Genomic DNA, 15,706 nt, shown 5'->3' with positions numbered 1-15,706 from the left:
GAATGGCTAGGTAGTAACAACTAGAAATTGTGTTCATGGGTGTCAATTAATTGTTGGCAATGCACTGTGCTGGCACTTCTTGTGCACTTTCCTACAAATGTGCACAGCCAAGCCAGCAGTTCTTTAAAGCTTATGACATACTTACTGGCCCTGTGCTGATGCACAAGGCATGCTCACTGCAGCCACCATTCCTGCCATCTGCACATTTGTCTATAGGGCTGCAGACATAGCCATCTCCTTGGTAGTCAGGTAAGCAAGTGCAGGAGACATCAACACCAATTTGAGTGCAATTAGCATGCTCACTGCATCCTCCATTGTCATCCTGGCACCGGTCAATGACTAAGACAAGAAAGACATTTTTAGCCCTTTAATTTAAAGTACTTTATAAGTGCCCAAATTCTGGAGCCATTATTAATCAGGATCAGAACTTAAGCTTGACTTCCAAAGGGTCCTGCATGCATTAGGTTTCTCCACAAATTCTCTCTCTTTTAAAAAAAAATTCCTAAACTGTAATTACATAATAACAAAAATCACAACATTGGGTGCAATTAAGGCTACCTATTTACTGTGGTACAACATAAATATCTTACAGTAAATTTGGAACCTGTTAACTGCAGGGCATATTGTACTAAAGTTTTTACAGGTCCCTGGTGTTATTTATTAATGGCATTCACTGTAGTTTAAAATTGAAACAATGTAAATTAAAGCAGAGAGGGAATTGAAGCTCATACTCTCTTAGGCAATTTTGAGAAATTTAGGCCATGGACAGACATTCATGGTGCTAAGAATTTCTGAGGAACTTGTGGCTTTACAAAAGCATGGAAGTGCATAGGCAGGTGTTCAAATGTTTGGTTGTCTGGAGCACTTCAAGGCAGGGCAAGACCCTGTTCTGCTGGCACTCTGCAGCAAGGGGGCTGGTGTGCTGTAATCCCAGCATGCTTTGTGAGGGCCACCATATCCAGAAGTTTCCACGTACATGACTGAGTCCTTGGCTGCATAGTCTTGGGATCTCCATTAGGAGAGGCAATGTGAGCGATGTCCCTGCTAGGCAGCAGGTGCTGGCACTGTTATTCCCCTGCCTCTTCAACCTGCAGGTGATTGGGAGCAGGGAGAGGGCTCCAGCACTCAACTGTGGCAGAGATGGGGAGACGGGACTACTGGGACAAGCCTCTGCCCTAGCCATGGCCTTTACAAATTACAGGACACAGTCCCCACAGCAAGAACATACTGGGCACATCTACAGCTGACTTATTAATAAACATCTTAGCGTCTACATGTGTACACAAAACGAATACATTCTACACCGCTGTGGAGTTTTCTTATGCTTAGCAGCACATGTGTAGATGCTGCCCCGGCTAATGGGCATGAGAGTACTTCAGTGCAGGAGCTGCCTGCCAGCTAGGCGCATACTGAAGCACCCTTGTGCCCCAGCCAGTCTCTCCACAGCACACTGAGCCCAATCACAGCAGCCCTGGGCTGGCAGGCTGACCCCCTAGACCAGGGGTGGGCAAGTCCCTCCCCTTACCCCTAGAAGTACCCCTTTGGGGACAGAATTTGCCATCTTAGGGGAGAAAAAACAAATTATATACTAAAAATCAAACACCCATAATAACATATTTTAATTAAAATATTTTTGTCCTGATTTGTATGCATTTGTGCTGTATATGTAGAAGTGATTGCATAATAGCTCAAAATGCAGTCTTACCTATATATTGTGTGGGGTGTGCAGGGGTGTTGGGGCAAATGGGTGGCTGGATGTGGGGTTTGTGGGGAGCTGTGGGGGAGTGGGTATGGGGGTTTGTGGGGATGCATGTATGTGGGTATGGGAGCCACATGGTGCAGAGTGGCTGGTGGGTGGGCAGGAAAATGGGGAAAGCAACAGCAGGGGCAGGGGCGAGGGGGGAGTGGAAACAAGCAGGCTTGTGGAAGAGCAGGGCTTGTGCTGGTGTCCCAGGGCCAGCACCAGTGGGGCCCAGAGCAGGGTGGCAGGAGTGCAGGGCGTGGGCTGGCAGGGGTCTACGGGACTGGGTTGGGCTGCACCAGCAGGGAGAGAGGGGAGCTGGCCTGGCTCCATAGAGCCCCTGCTGCCCTGCTCTGGGCCCTGCCAGCACTGACCCTGGGACACCGGCACAGGCCCCATGCTCTCGTCCAGCTGTTACTGGCTCCCACACACCTGCTCGCTCCCAGTCCCCTCCGCCCCAGCCCCAATGATACAGGCAGAGATGAACGCATGCACCCCTGACCCTGTGTGCCCCATGCCCGCCCATCTGGGCTGAGCAGTGTCAGTGAAGGACATGGGCCCTGCCAGCACTGACCCTGGGACACCGGCACAGGCCCCATGCTCTCGTCCAGCTGTTACTGGCTCCCACACACCTGCTCGCTCCCAGTCCCCTCCGCCCCAGCCCCAATGATACAGGCAGAGATGAACGCATGCACCCCTGACCCTGTGTGCCCCATGCCCGCCCATCTGGGCTGAGCAGTGTCAGTGAAGGACAAACTGCTGCTCAAGCATGGAAGAAAAGTGCCCCCCACCTCGCTGTCACCGGGCAGTGCTTACTGCAGCCACCCAGAGCCTGTGCCGTGCTAGGTTGCAGTGTGGCTCATTCACTGCTGCTTGTGAGCTGCCTGGCATGGCAGCAGTGGCTGTGTGGAGCAACTGCGCTGGGCAGCTCACAAGCGGCAGTGAAGGAGCCGCACCGCAGCCTAGCGCAGCACGGGCTCCGGGCAGCCGCAGCAAACACTGCCTGGCAGCGGCAAGGGGGGCGGGGTGGCACTTTCCTTCACCCCGAGCAGCAGTTTCTGCCCAGATGCTGCTGCTGCTACTGCTCAGCCCCAGTGGGTGAGCCTGGAGTCAGTGCTGGGGCCCAAGCTGAGCAGCGGCAGCATGGGACAAACTGCTGCTCAGTGTAGGGGAAAAGCAGCTCCTCCCACTGCTGGCACTCCCTGGTGCAGCTGCTCAGAGCCCACAAGGGGCTGCCTGTGCCTGCTCTCCACTGCCACCACTGCCCTGCCCAGAGGCAGCGGTGATGCGGCGGAGACACAGAACAGCCCTGCATGGCCTCTGGGTGGCTGCACCAGGAAGCGCTGACCATGGTGAGGGGGAGGGTTCACTTTTTCCCCATGCCAAGCAGCAGTTTGTCCTGCACTGCCACTGCTCAGCCAAGACAGGCGAGCGCAGGGCGTGCAGGGTCAGGGCTGTGTGCACTTATCCCTGCCTGTATCGCGGGGCTGGGGCCAGGGGGACTGGGAGTGAGCAGGCACACAGGATCCAGCGACAGCCAGATGAGAGCACAGGGCCTGCAGCAGAGTCCCAGGGCCACACTCCTGCCAGCCCATGCTCTGCACTCCTGCTGCCCCACTCTGGGCCCCGCTGGCATTGGCTCTGGGACACTGGCATGGATCCCATGCTCCTGCACACCCACTCGCTTCCACTTCCCCCTGCCGCCACTTTCCTCACTTTCCTGCCCGCCCACCGGCATCTCTGCACCACGTGGCTCTCAGCTGTATGGCCGGACCACAGGACTCAGCAAGAGTTGACCCAGCTCTGAGGACTGGGGCAAACACCTGCGGTCCTTCCCTGTCTCCCTGCCCCACGCTCTTACCTGAATTTCCAGCTTCAGCACAGGGAGGCATGAACAGCCCCATGGTCCCAGGCCAGAAACCCCTGCTAGGCAGGGCCTTCCAGCTAGGGGGGAGGAGGGGGAGGGGCAGGTGGGCCTTGCTGTTGTATGAGCCTACTGCGGCTTCCCCTGTGTCCTATTGCCCCTGCCTCCTGTCATCTTTGACAGGCAGCCATGGGCAGATAAATACTAATTTTCTAAATGTTTTAGGGACCCTGTGAGCAGGATAGAAAGGCCTGGTGGGCTGGAACTGGCTTGCGGGTCATACTTTGCCCACCCCTGCCCTAGACCCCCTGCTAGCCAGGGCTGCTGTGACCCAGCTCAATGTGCTGTGGTCCAGACGCATGTATAAATCACATGCCCAGGATCTTTCTGGGAGCAATAAGCTCTGTAGTTCATTGCTGCGTGTTAGAGTGACAGTATTTGGATCTTGGGGAGCACTGAATTTGCAGCTGAATAAAAGGCTGTAACCTGTGGCCTAGCAAAGCTAACCACAAGGCAGAATGATATAGTAAAAGTAACATTGCAAGATGCTTAGGCAAGCATTTTCCTAACAATGTTGTAGTGTTGTAAGATATATCTCTCATTGTGCAAAAGAAACAGGATGCAAACCACTGGCTATTGTTAGGAGATAGAGCAGATTTTGCTTATGAATGCTTATGCTAAGCCATCCATTTGCTTATGCTAAGTAACCATTTTAACTGTGTCAACCATTTTCAAGTGAGTCTGTGTAAGTCTGGGCGCTGCAAATGAGGTGAAGTCTTAGGAATGTGGAGATGGTACAATATAGGACTGAAAAACAGACTGGAATGTGAAAGACAACACGTAACTGGTAACAGAATCCAAGATAAACATATGCGAAAAGGTGAATGGTGATGGTGAAAAGGCCTCCAGAAGCTTCCAGGTTTTGGTCGAAGTTTGCGCAGTGACTGAAGAAGTGGATTCAAGGTCTTAGGCATGCGCAAATAGTAAAAAGACTTGTAAATAAGTGAAAAGCATAGGTAATTCCATGCTAATGAAACAAACAGTAAACAGAGGCAGAGCTTAAAATGAGACAGACTAAGGGTGGAACAAAGGAGGGACAAAGGTGGGGTAACTGTTAATAAGTATAAACCAAGGTGTATCCATATGGAAAAAAACTAATGATCACTGCGGCTCCCCGTTTTTTTGGGAGCTAGTCTGAAGTTGTCTCCATTATGAATAAAGCTGTTGCTAGCAATGTGTGCTGATGTTTGCTTTCTGAGCAATTGGATCATTGTCTCCCTAGTTGTTGGGCGCTGCATGGAGTTGGGGTCTAACACTGTGCATCAATGGCATGTGTAGACACACTCAACAATTCCCAGATTACAACTGCCTCACAGGGCTCCAATCAGACAGAAACAGCCCCCTGCTTGCTACCCTTGGATTCTGTAGTGACTTGTCTTGTTTCCGTAGCAGCTAGCATATATGCTTCACCTCACAAAAAGGTTCCTGGATCAAAACCTGACAAAAGCTGCTTCCTTTCCTTCTTGTAGCCTGGCTTGGAGATAATGCCAGAAGTGACTTGGCAGAAATAAGTATTTTTGTCATGGCAGTAGGGTCTGGGAGGAGGCCCTGTTTGTTCAGCAGGAAGGACTTTATCTTGCCCACAAAAAAAGATAAGGCTGAGCAGTTCAGAGCAGTGAGATCACAGGGCAATCTGTAAGCCTAGCTCTGCCTCTGTGGGGCAGTAGGTTTTGGTATGAGACAAAAAAGAGTCCCCTGGAACCATGTGAGGGATGTATGTGTGTGAGGAGCATGAACTTTTGGGATGATTCATAGATTCATAGATTCATAGATGTTAGGGTCGGAAGGGGCCTCAATAGATCATTGAGTCCGACCCCCAATGATGGAGAACTAAGGCATACCCCACGCATGCCATGTAACTAGATAGGCATTATGCATGGTGCTGGAAACTTGCATTGCTGACAAGCTGCTGCTGGAAAAAGCTATTCTTTGGGGAGCCACCTTGTTTTTCTGTGAAAAGCCACTTGAACACCTGTATGCTCACTGTTCATGTTTCTCGTCACAAATGTGATGCCTGTCTGTGGCTGACCAATCTAAATAAATGAATGACTAAATGCATGTATTACATCATCCCATTTAAATTATAAAGAATCTCTGTCATTCCACAAGTGTTTGGATGATTAAAAGAACAGTTGGCAAACAAATTGCAACTATGATGTCTCCAAAGAAAGCACATGTATATATCAGAAACTGTCATTCTTTGAGATGTGTTACCCACATACTTATTCTCACAGGTGGGTTTGTCTGATGCTGTGTGCTTTGACTAGAAACTTTATTGCCTTAGTAGTATTTAGAAAGTACGCTGTCACCCCACTTTTTCTGGTGTCAAGAAGAGAATTATGTATGTTTCTGATCCTCAGTTCCTCTAGCTGCAGAGTCCTATGCTGCCTCTAACTTCAAGGAAAAGGGAAATGAATACAAGAGGCAAATGTGTGTGTGTGGACAATACATCTCAAAGAACTTTGGTTAGTGATAAGTAACTTCATTTTTTCCACTAAGTAATTGTCAACATAAAAATTTTCACTTGTGGGCAAGGCAGTCCCTACGGTACAGAGAATCAGGGCAACTGCCCTGAGCCCCACGCTTTGGGGGGTCCCGGTGGAGCTGGGTGGAGTGGCTACTGCCCCTACCATGGGGCCTGCCTGGAGCTGGCAGCTCAGCCCCGCACCACAGAAGAAGCACAGAGACCCCCCTCCCCTTTGTGGGGGTACCATGGCACCGCATAGTGTTAAGGGGGCTCTGCACAGGCTGATTTGTCCTGGGCCCCGCACCCCACTAGGGTTGGCTCTGCTTGTGGGTTACTCCAGAGCAGTGACTATTTAGAAGTAAGTCTCAGCAACCCCTATATTAGGGATGGCCAAACTGGCACGCATGCCACAAGTGGCAGAGGCTGTCTGTGTGTGTGGTATGTGACAGACCAAGGAGGGGACAAGTAGTACAGTAGCAGATAGGGCAGGAAGCAGATGGAAAGCAGCAGATTGGGCAGAGAGCACGTGACAGTGAGCAGAGAGCAGAAAAGCAGAGAAGTAGATTAGGCAAGGGAAAGGGATCAGAGTGGGGATGGTACAGGGCTAATTTGTGGTATGTCTACCAAAAGTTGGTCGCCACTGCCCTAGATGAACTGTAGTACTGCTCTGCCAAGTCCAGCACCTACTCTAGAGATTTCTACAATGGTGTAATGTTTCATAAAGGTAGAGATGGAACTCTGGGTTGCTGCCCTGGAGACACCAGCTCTGGAGGGGAGAAGAGGGGACAGAGATCAAACTTCACTTTCGAGTTGATCCAGCAAAGGAGCTGCCTGCCTGCAGCCTCTCTCCCCTAGCCCCACCACCCCCTCCCAGCTCTGGTGTGGTCTGCAGGAAGGGAGGGAGGGATTAGGGAGAGGGAGAAGCTGCAGGTTGGGGTTTGTCCAGCCTGAGCTGGAGGTAGTGTTCCCTCTAAGCTGCGTGTGTGCACGGCCGCACACAAGTAAAAATCTTGCTGCGCACAAACTTTTTAAGGCCGTGCACCTGCCTGGAGAGGAGCTGGGTGCAGAGTGCTGCAGAGGCACCAGGGCTGGTGTGGGACACTTACTGAAGGTAAGCTTCTCACTCCTCTTGCAGGGCAGGCTGCGGCTCCTCCCCAAGGCGAGGTGGGGATGGGGACAGAGAGGGGGACAGGGACAGGGACAGGGATGGGAACTGGAACTGGTGCGGGCTCCACCAGCCCCGGGGAACTGCTCCGCGGGCTCCGCTAGCTCCGGGGAACTGCTCTGCTCACCTGCATCGCCTTGGGGAGTGAGGAGGCACATGGCATCAGGGCTGGGGAGTGGAGCAGTTCCCCAGAGCTGGCAGAGCCTGCACCAGCCCCCAGCCCCAGCCCCAGCCCTAGCCCCCATCCCTGCCTTGCCTCAGCTCGGGGAGGAGCCGCTGCCTGCCCTGCGTGTGCCTCTGCCATCTCCAGGGAAGTGCTTCATTGCCCAGCCCTGACACCATGTGCCTCCTCACTCCCTGAGGCAATGCAGGGGAGTGGAGCAGTTCCCCAGAGCCCGCGCCCTCCCCAGCCCCCGTTCCCATCCCCGTCTCTGTCCTTGTCCCTGCCCCCACCCCTGCCTCACCTCGGGGAGGAGCCACTGCCTGCCCTGCATGAGGAGTGAGGAGCTTACCTTTGGTAAATGTCCCACGGCAGCCCTGGTGTCTCCCTTTCAGTTCCATCGATTGATTGTGTCCGGCCAATGGCTGGGCCACAGCATCAATTCTATCAGTTGATTGTGTCCAGCCTATGGCTGCCCCACAGCACTCCCTTGCACTGCTCTGGGGAGCAATTAGCATGGAGAAGGGTGGTGGCTGAACCCTGCCTGCTCCCACCTGGACACTTACTTTGGGACGCTTACTGGTGGACTGCGCCCCACTGAAAGGGGGAGGCAGGACCGAAGCGGTGAGCTCACAGACCGAAGCGGCGCGCTCACAGACCGCTACTCCTCAGAGGAAACATTGGCTAGAGGGGGAGGGAGTTGGTAGAGGTGGGAGGGGCATGAGGCAAGGGGGCTCCAATCTAAAACCTTCCCTCCTACCACTCTTACTGACAGGAACAAGAGATTGTGATACCAAAACTGGTCTTGGCCAGACAGGGGATGAGCATTATAAGGGGTTTAGTCCTGTATTGCTTTGCAGAGAACTCATGAGATTAGAGGATCAGGAGGTATGGGGGCCTCTTCAACCACTGAATCAGAAATGTATCTGAAAAGGAATGTGGGATGAGGTGTCCCTTAGAGCAAAAGTGGGACATTTCCTATTGATCTTATTTACAAAAAGGTCTATGGTTGAGTGACCCCTCCATTTCACAAATATAACCTTGAGCAATGAGTTCTTGATCTCTTACTCATCATGTGGAGAGATTACTTTGTTTAGGTAACCTGCAGCTGTATTCTGGAGACCAAGTCAGTGTACTGCTGATAGGAGAACCCTCCTGAACCTTCTCCTTCCATTTGCTGAAGAGCTCCTCCAAGAATCTCAGTGTGGGTTTCGGGCATCAAGAGGCACAACTGACATGATCTTCACAGCTTGCCAGCTGCAGAAAAAAGGCTGGGAACAACATAAACCTCTCTACATAGTCTTCTTTGACCTCACGAAAGCCATCAATTCTATCAACTGAGAAGCTCTGTGGAGGATCATTATGAAGTATAGATGCCCACTGAAATTCATCACTATTCTTTCTCTACTCTGTGACAGTGTGCAAGTGGTGGTTCTCAGTAATGGATTTATCACAGATCCTTTTGAGGTTAAGATGGGAGCTAAGCAAGGCTGCATCATCTCTTCAATACTCTTCTCAATATTCCTTACTGTGATGCTACATCTGACCACCAACAAGCTTCTAGTCAGAGTGGAGCTAAACTACCGAATGGATGGTAAGCTGTTTAATCTTCTCTCTTAATGAGCAATCCCCAGCTCTGGTAATTCAGATTCACAGTAAGCCTCTGGAGAAATGTTGAGTATTTCCCATACCTTGGAGAAGTGAATCCAGTGGGAAGATAAATGCACCAATATTAGTATCCTCTCACAAGCAAACACCATGAGGTGATGATCTTCCAACATCAACTTTGCTGGGCCAGCCACCTTATCTGGATGTCCAACTCCAGACTCCCAAAGCAAGTTTTATTCTCTCAGCTCAGTCAAGGCACAAGCTTAAGAGGAGGGCAGAGAAAGCGCTTCAAGGACGTACCCAAAGCCAACTTAAAAAAATGCAACATTGACATCAACTCATGGGATACTATTTCCCAGGACTGCCCCAAGTGGAGGAAGAGTCTGCTGCAAGGCATTTCAGTACTTTGATACCTTACAACAACGAGAGACAGAAAAGCAGGAGCAGCAGAAACAGTGTGCTGTGGGCTGAATCAAGAACTAAGAGTCACCCATCCCACATGGAAACGTGTGCCTGAGTTGCAACAGAGTCTGTAATCTTGGATTGGCATCATTAGCCATCTTCAGACCCATAGATAAGACTATCATGGAAGACAATCATCCTTGACTGCAAGGGATTGCCGAAGTAGAAGTAGTGAGGGTCAGTGCACCATTGCCATAAACTGACCAACTATCAGTGTAGGCAGAAAGATTTGGTTCCTCCCTGCTGTTGATATAGAAAGTTATGGCAGAGTTGTCCATTGTGAGCTGGAAGCAAGACCCTTATATTCAGTGAAGGAAGGTCATGGGCGATTTCTGTATGATTCCAAGGTCTAATACACCAGTGGTTTTCAAAATATGTTCCACTGAACTCTGGGGTTCCGTGATAGATTATCAGGGGTTTCAGAAAGAGAGTGGGGGTAATGGTGGCTGCCATTGCCATGCTGGGCTGCCTGGCTCCATATCAGCTCTCACAGCCTGTGGAGGAAGGGGTAGGGGCAGAAGAATGATATGAAAGGGCTCTGTGACTTAAGGAAGTTTGAAAACCACTGAAATACATCATTATGGAGTGTTCATATGCAAGGTTTTATCAGTTCCAGAGGAAAAAAAAAACCTTTGTGCCCTCAAATAGGAAGTCTTCCACTGTAGCTTGGACCACTTCAGGAAAAACAGATCCCTGGAGCCATGATGAATGCAGCCCAACCACTGCCAATGCCATAGATGTATTGCAGTACTGGCTATAACTGAGGCATGCCTTTGTCAATAGTTGCCCTTTTGAGATAAAGGACTTCAGAGCCTTCCCTCTGTCAAGGATAACTGAGTCCTCTAGGCCTGGCAAATTCTCAGACCCAAAAAATTAATACCAGGATAAAAATGCGTTGTAACTGGCTATTCTAAACTGCAGAATAGCTGAAAAATAAGACCTCCTGCCAAACTGGTCCAACTTCTTGGTCTCCCTGCCCTTTGTCTATCTGGTTTCCTTATTAATGGCCAAAACAACCAGGCAGTAGGTATTGGGATGGGAGGAAAGATAGTTAGTGCTCCAGATGGCATTTTGCATGTCTTATCTAACCATTTAGTCATAGACTCCCTCTGAAGAAATTTAGTGCATGGGCCACCAGAGTTCTTAGAAGTACTCTGTGTCCTCTAAGGTGGTACAATGTTGCATCAATGAAAGATGTGTTTCTGGACTCTCCTGTCCTTGCTATGGATAGCTATTGTTTGTGATGATCTGGGGAGAAGCAAAAATGTTCCCAAGTAGAAGTCCTTGATATTGATGGATGCTCTGAGCATGGAAGGAATTGTTAGAAACTCCATGCCAAATCAGCCAAATTGGCATTATTTGGTATCCTGTAGGGCAGGGCTGTGCAACTGATGGCCCATGGGCTGCATGCAGCCCATGGGCTTCTACCCAGCTGCTGCTCCCCCATTGCTCCTGCTGTAGCAACAGCTGGGGTCCCCAGGCTCCCCCTCCCTCCTCCAACTTCCTCTTCCTGCTCCCCTCAGGGTGCAGCATGGTGCTGTACAGCTTGTGGTGACACAGAGCTGAGGGTGAGGCTGGGATGCTCACATCTGCAGTGCAGCAGGGAGGAAGGGGGAGGGCCTGTGCATGTGGTGCATGGGGGGTGGGGGGCCATGCAGTGTGCGGCCCATGGCTTATGTTGGTGTGGCCCTGTGAGGCCCCCACTGGTGTAGCCCATATCCACTTAGAAGCTGGACAGCCATTGCAGGCCACTGCTGTAGGCCACTGCTTTGAGGTAGTGGGATCTGTTAGCCAGTCTACATGGCACCATTGCCTCAGTGAGTAGCCACAGTTTGTAGTCACTGGAGAAACTGGTAATCCAGTGTTTAAGGAGGATCTTGACTGGCCTTCAGATTAGGAAGACAGCTTGTTCTAAAGATAAGAAATCCCATGCCAGATGGCACAGAGATGGTACCACCAGAGCCATCAGTGTAGGGTCCAGTGGCAGGGAGACTTTTAGAGCTGAGAGGTCCATTAAAGGTTCATGAAGAAGTTCATGGTTACACATATGGACTACTTTGGTGGAAGTGGGAGAATGGCACTGAGTACTAGTTGAATCCTTGCAGACAAGTTTGGTAACGTTATAAGCCCTTGGTTAACGGGGGATTTAGAAATCATGACCCCTGAGTGGCTCCATGGAGGTGTTTCCTCACCTCGTATATTCTAAGTTGTATTCTCAGTGCTGGGTGGTGTTTACATGTCATGGTCTGGGCCTCCCTGAGCTTCCATAGAAATCACGCAGGGCCAAGAAATTTTGGGGCCAAGTGTTGAGCTAAAGTCATAGTTCCTCAAGATCCTCTCCTGTCACCCATATAGGCTGAAAGGTCTCAGAGGTCTTTTCCTCTTCATGCAGACTCTGAGTTGAAGGGATCACCTCTTTCAGTACTGTGATGACCATGATGATGAGAGTTTCTTAGGCTTGTTTCTGACATGCTGTCTGGTTTTAGACCTGGATCAGCATGGGTGTATAGGTGGTAATACTGTTGGTGTTGAGGATACGGTTTCACAATGGTTCCCAGTGCTAGAGGACTGTGGCGCTATCCTGAGGATGGCTAGCCTATAGCTGTGTGCAGTTCCACATTTTAGGGATGTAGCGAAACTGGAGAAGATCCAGAAGTAAATAATAAAGTTGATAAAGGAGTCAGAATGCCAACAAAAGAAGGGAAAGTTGAGAGAACTCTACATTTAGTTTGGAGAAAAGGAGATTAAATGGGGATATGACAGCAATTTTCAAATATTTGAAAGGCTGCTATGGAGAAGAGGGAGAAGTGTTGTTCTCTCTTGCCACAGACAGCAGCACATGAAGCAGTGGGTTTAAACTGCAACAAAGCAAATTTCAAGTAAATCTTAGACAAAGCTTTGTAAAAAGAAGACTAATAAAACAGAAAAGAAGGATAATGGAAAAAGCTGCCAAAGGAAGTTATGGAATCTCTTTCACTGAAGTGTTTTCAAGAAGATGCTAATTGTTTTTTTCTGGGAATAAACACAGCCTGCCTTTGTGCAGGTGTTGGACTAGATGACTCTTGAGGTCCCTTCCCACCTCATGACTTAGGATTCTATGACCCTGGATCTGAAGCAGAGCCAAAGGATTTATCCTGGAGAAAGAGCCCAAGCTTATTCTGCCTGCCCTTTCTCATCTGCTCAACAGATAAAACAACCATCAAGGATGTGGGTCTCCCCCAGGCAGTACAGGCACCTTTTATGGTCAATCTCAAGCTGGAATTAGGCCATCACAGGAGGGACATGGCTTGAACCCCAGAACATGGGCTGACAATGCGAGGTCATGGTTGGCAGGGCCAACCGGACCCTATCGTGCATCCACAGGTGCATCTCAAGTAGGGCCAAGGAAGTGATCCTCCCCCTCTACGTGACACTGGTCAGGCCACAGCTGGAGTACTATGTCCAGTTCTGGGCACCCCACTTCAAGAGGGATGTGGACAACATTGAGAGGGTCGAGAGGAGGGCCACCCGCATGATCCGGGGACAGCAGGGCAGACCCTACAATGAGAGGCTATGGGACCTGAACCTGTTCAGCCTTCACAAGAGAAGGCTGAGGGGGGACCTGGTGACAGTCTATAAACTCACTAGGGGGGACCAGAAGGGTTTGGGGGAGACCTTGTTTCCCCTAGCGCCCCCCGGGATAACAAGGAATAAGGGCCACAAGTTGTTGGAGAGTAGGTTTAGATTAGACATCCGTAAGAACTACTTCACAGTTAGGGTGGTTAGGATCTGGAACCAACTTCCAAGGGAAGTGGTGCTGGCTCCTACCCTGGGGGTCTTTAAGAAGAGGCTTGATGCCTACCTGGCTGGGGTCATTTGAGCCCAGTTTTCTTCCTGCCCAGGCAGGGGGTCGGACTTGAAGATCTGCAAGGTCCCTTCCAACCCTACTTCTATGATTATGATTCTATGATTCAGAGACTGAGTAGATCTGGAGTAAAGGTGCCTCCTCTGATTACATCATGAGCTGAATGAATACTTTAACCTAAGTAAGTGAAAAGATGTGGATGGCCATTGTTCAGTGGCAAACTCCAAGAAGGCATCATTTTATGGCATTATTCAACTTGGGGGATGAGGGAAGGTACTGAGCTGAAGCCTGAGAACTGTAGGCTGCACCTGAACAAAGTAAAGTACAAGATGATGACCTCTTAGCACTCTTCCCAATTCAGCAAAGGTGTGTTCTGAAAGGAAGCCGTTGAACAAGAATTTTGGATTATTTCTGAGTGTCAAAGATTGTCAGGAACTCTGAAGGAATGTTCTCTGTCTAGCCTAGCAGTTGAGAGGACCTGTGGAGCTGGAAGCTTGAATCATCCTTTATCCCCGTGCAGGGGCACAAACAGAACATTCTGTGGATACTACTAAGGCAAAAACTGCTCTGGTTGAAGTTCAGGGCATAAGGCACAGACACCAGTGAGAAAGCATATGTGGACAATTATTCAAAGGAGAAAGAACTGTCCTCTTATATGAGGGGCATGTCTACATGTGTCGCTATGGTGATGATGTTACTGCACAGTGATTTATGTGATTTACAGTGATTACGTGATTAATGGTGCACGGCTGTGCATGCTGCACATGGTTATTTTTAGCAGCTACTTTGCCATAGTGGTGTGCTATAATGGGGGAGCACATTGCTACAGTGCTAAAGTAATTGCTGGTCATGTGTAGACCCCTGTGGACACTATGTTGACGTAGCGCATTGCTACATGACATAGCGTCACATGTAGACACACCCAAGGATGATCAGATCTCTGGAGCCCAGAGTTATAATTTACCACTTTTAACTTTGTCTTTTTAAACTCAATTTTGTCTTAATCCACCTGAAATATTTTTACATTTATTAGAAAATTAGAGACTACCCAGCTCCAACATGTCAGGGCAGAAGCTAGTGAATCCTCTTGTGTCGTATGTTTACTGTTTCAGCCATACCTGTGCAAGTTCTTCCATCCCCTTCATAATGTAGGCTGCATTCACAGACATTGTTGAGTTTGCAGACAGCCTGGGGATGGCAAGCTGGGGAGCACACAGGTATCAGAGCTAAATATAGAACAAATACAAAAGTCAGTAGAGCTTGTACTCTGAAGGCAAATACATTCCAACAACTGTAATATATGCTTAACCCTCTTTGAAAATTCTGCAAAGATCTGTTCCTGATTATATCTCCTGTCATTTCCTACCTCAAACTCTGGTTATATTCCACATCTTCTTACTCCCTCTGTCCATTCATCCCACTGCCTTTTTCATATCGTCTGTCAAGGTGATTTTGACCCCTGAAACAATTTCCTTTCTTTTAGTACATCTTCCTCTTCCTTCTCAAAGGTATTTCTTTCAGCCTTTGCCTCACTGGGGCCTTCCACTCCTTCACTATCTAATCCTGTTTCTCTTTGCTGAGTAGTAGAACTTATAGAGTTAATTTGCAATATGTTCCTCATTATTTGTTCTAACCATATTTTCTTTATTTGTCATATCTTTTATGGCACTGTCTAGACCTCCAAGAAGAACTTTAAGAGTCAGTTTTTCAAAGCATTTTCAAAACCAGACGTGCGGTAATTCTCATGACAATCTAAACATGCATTACTGGGGCCCAGGAAAGGGACAGTGGTGAAAATCTGGGTTCATTGAACAAGGAATTCCCAACATATAGAGATACAGGCTTCTCCCCTGTAGTTCTCTGTGCATGAATAAGCTCTTCAGAATCTGTTTGTTCAGACTCCACATTCACTTCACTCAAATCTTTCCCCAATATCTTAATTCCATAGAATCAGCTACAAAAATAACAAATGCTTAAACCAGTGGTTGTTAACTGGGGGTTCATGTACCCCTAGGAGTACTTAAAAAGGTCACAGGGGGTACACAGAATTAATGAGAAAAAATTACTAGAGGTGCACTGATAAAAGAAAAATTGACTGTATCAGCAGTCGGCTTTTTTTGGCTGATGTGGCTGATAATGTAGGTGACAAATGCCCTGTGCATGCGCATAGCTGCAGCGCAGCATGCAGGTGTCCAGGAACACAGTCTGGCATCATGGAGAGCACCTGGGTCTGGCTGGTAAGCCTGTTGTGAGGGAAGGGGTGTGAAGGGGTCAGATTGAGGCCCCTGTGGTGAGGGAGGGTGGGGGGCTGGGGCAGGGGCAGGTGCTGCACAGG

The 15,706-nt window shown here is 49.3% G+C and overlaps 1 protein-coding gene across 8 annotated transcripts in view; it reads right to left on the bottom strand.

The window, feature by feature from the left end:
- The window catches only part of STAB1 (stabilin 1), a 231,239-nt gene that overhangs the window by 29,319 nt on the left and 186,214 nt on the right, over positions 1-15,706 (bottom strand). For 7 of the 8 annotated variants that reach the window (XM_025209654.1, XM_025209653.1, XM_025209651.1 and 4 more), the window contains 2 exons: positions 14,490-14,597; positions 146-339 (listed from right to left, as the gene is read on the bottom strand). In XM_025209654.1, the coding sequence (XP_025065439.1) occupies positions 146-339; positions 14,490-14,597 (302 nt within the window). Of the gene's footprint in view, positions 1-141; positions 340-14,489; positions 14,598-15,706 lie in introns of all 8 variants that reach the window. The other variant, XM_025209656.1, reaches the window with a different exon arrangement.

Source organism: Alligator sinensis, unplaced genomic scaffold (genome assembly GCF_000455745.1).
Source record: "Alligator sinensis unplaced genomic scaffold, ASM45574v1 scaffold487_1, whole genome shotgun sequence".
Lineage (NCBI taxonomy): Eukaryota > Metazoa > Chordata > Crocodylia > Alligatoridae > Alligator > Alligator sinensis.
This window is presented reverse-complemented; position numbering and strand designations above follow the sequence as displayed.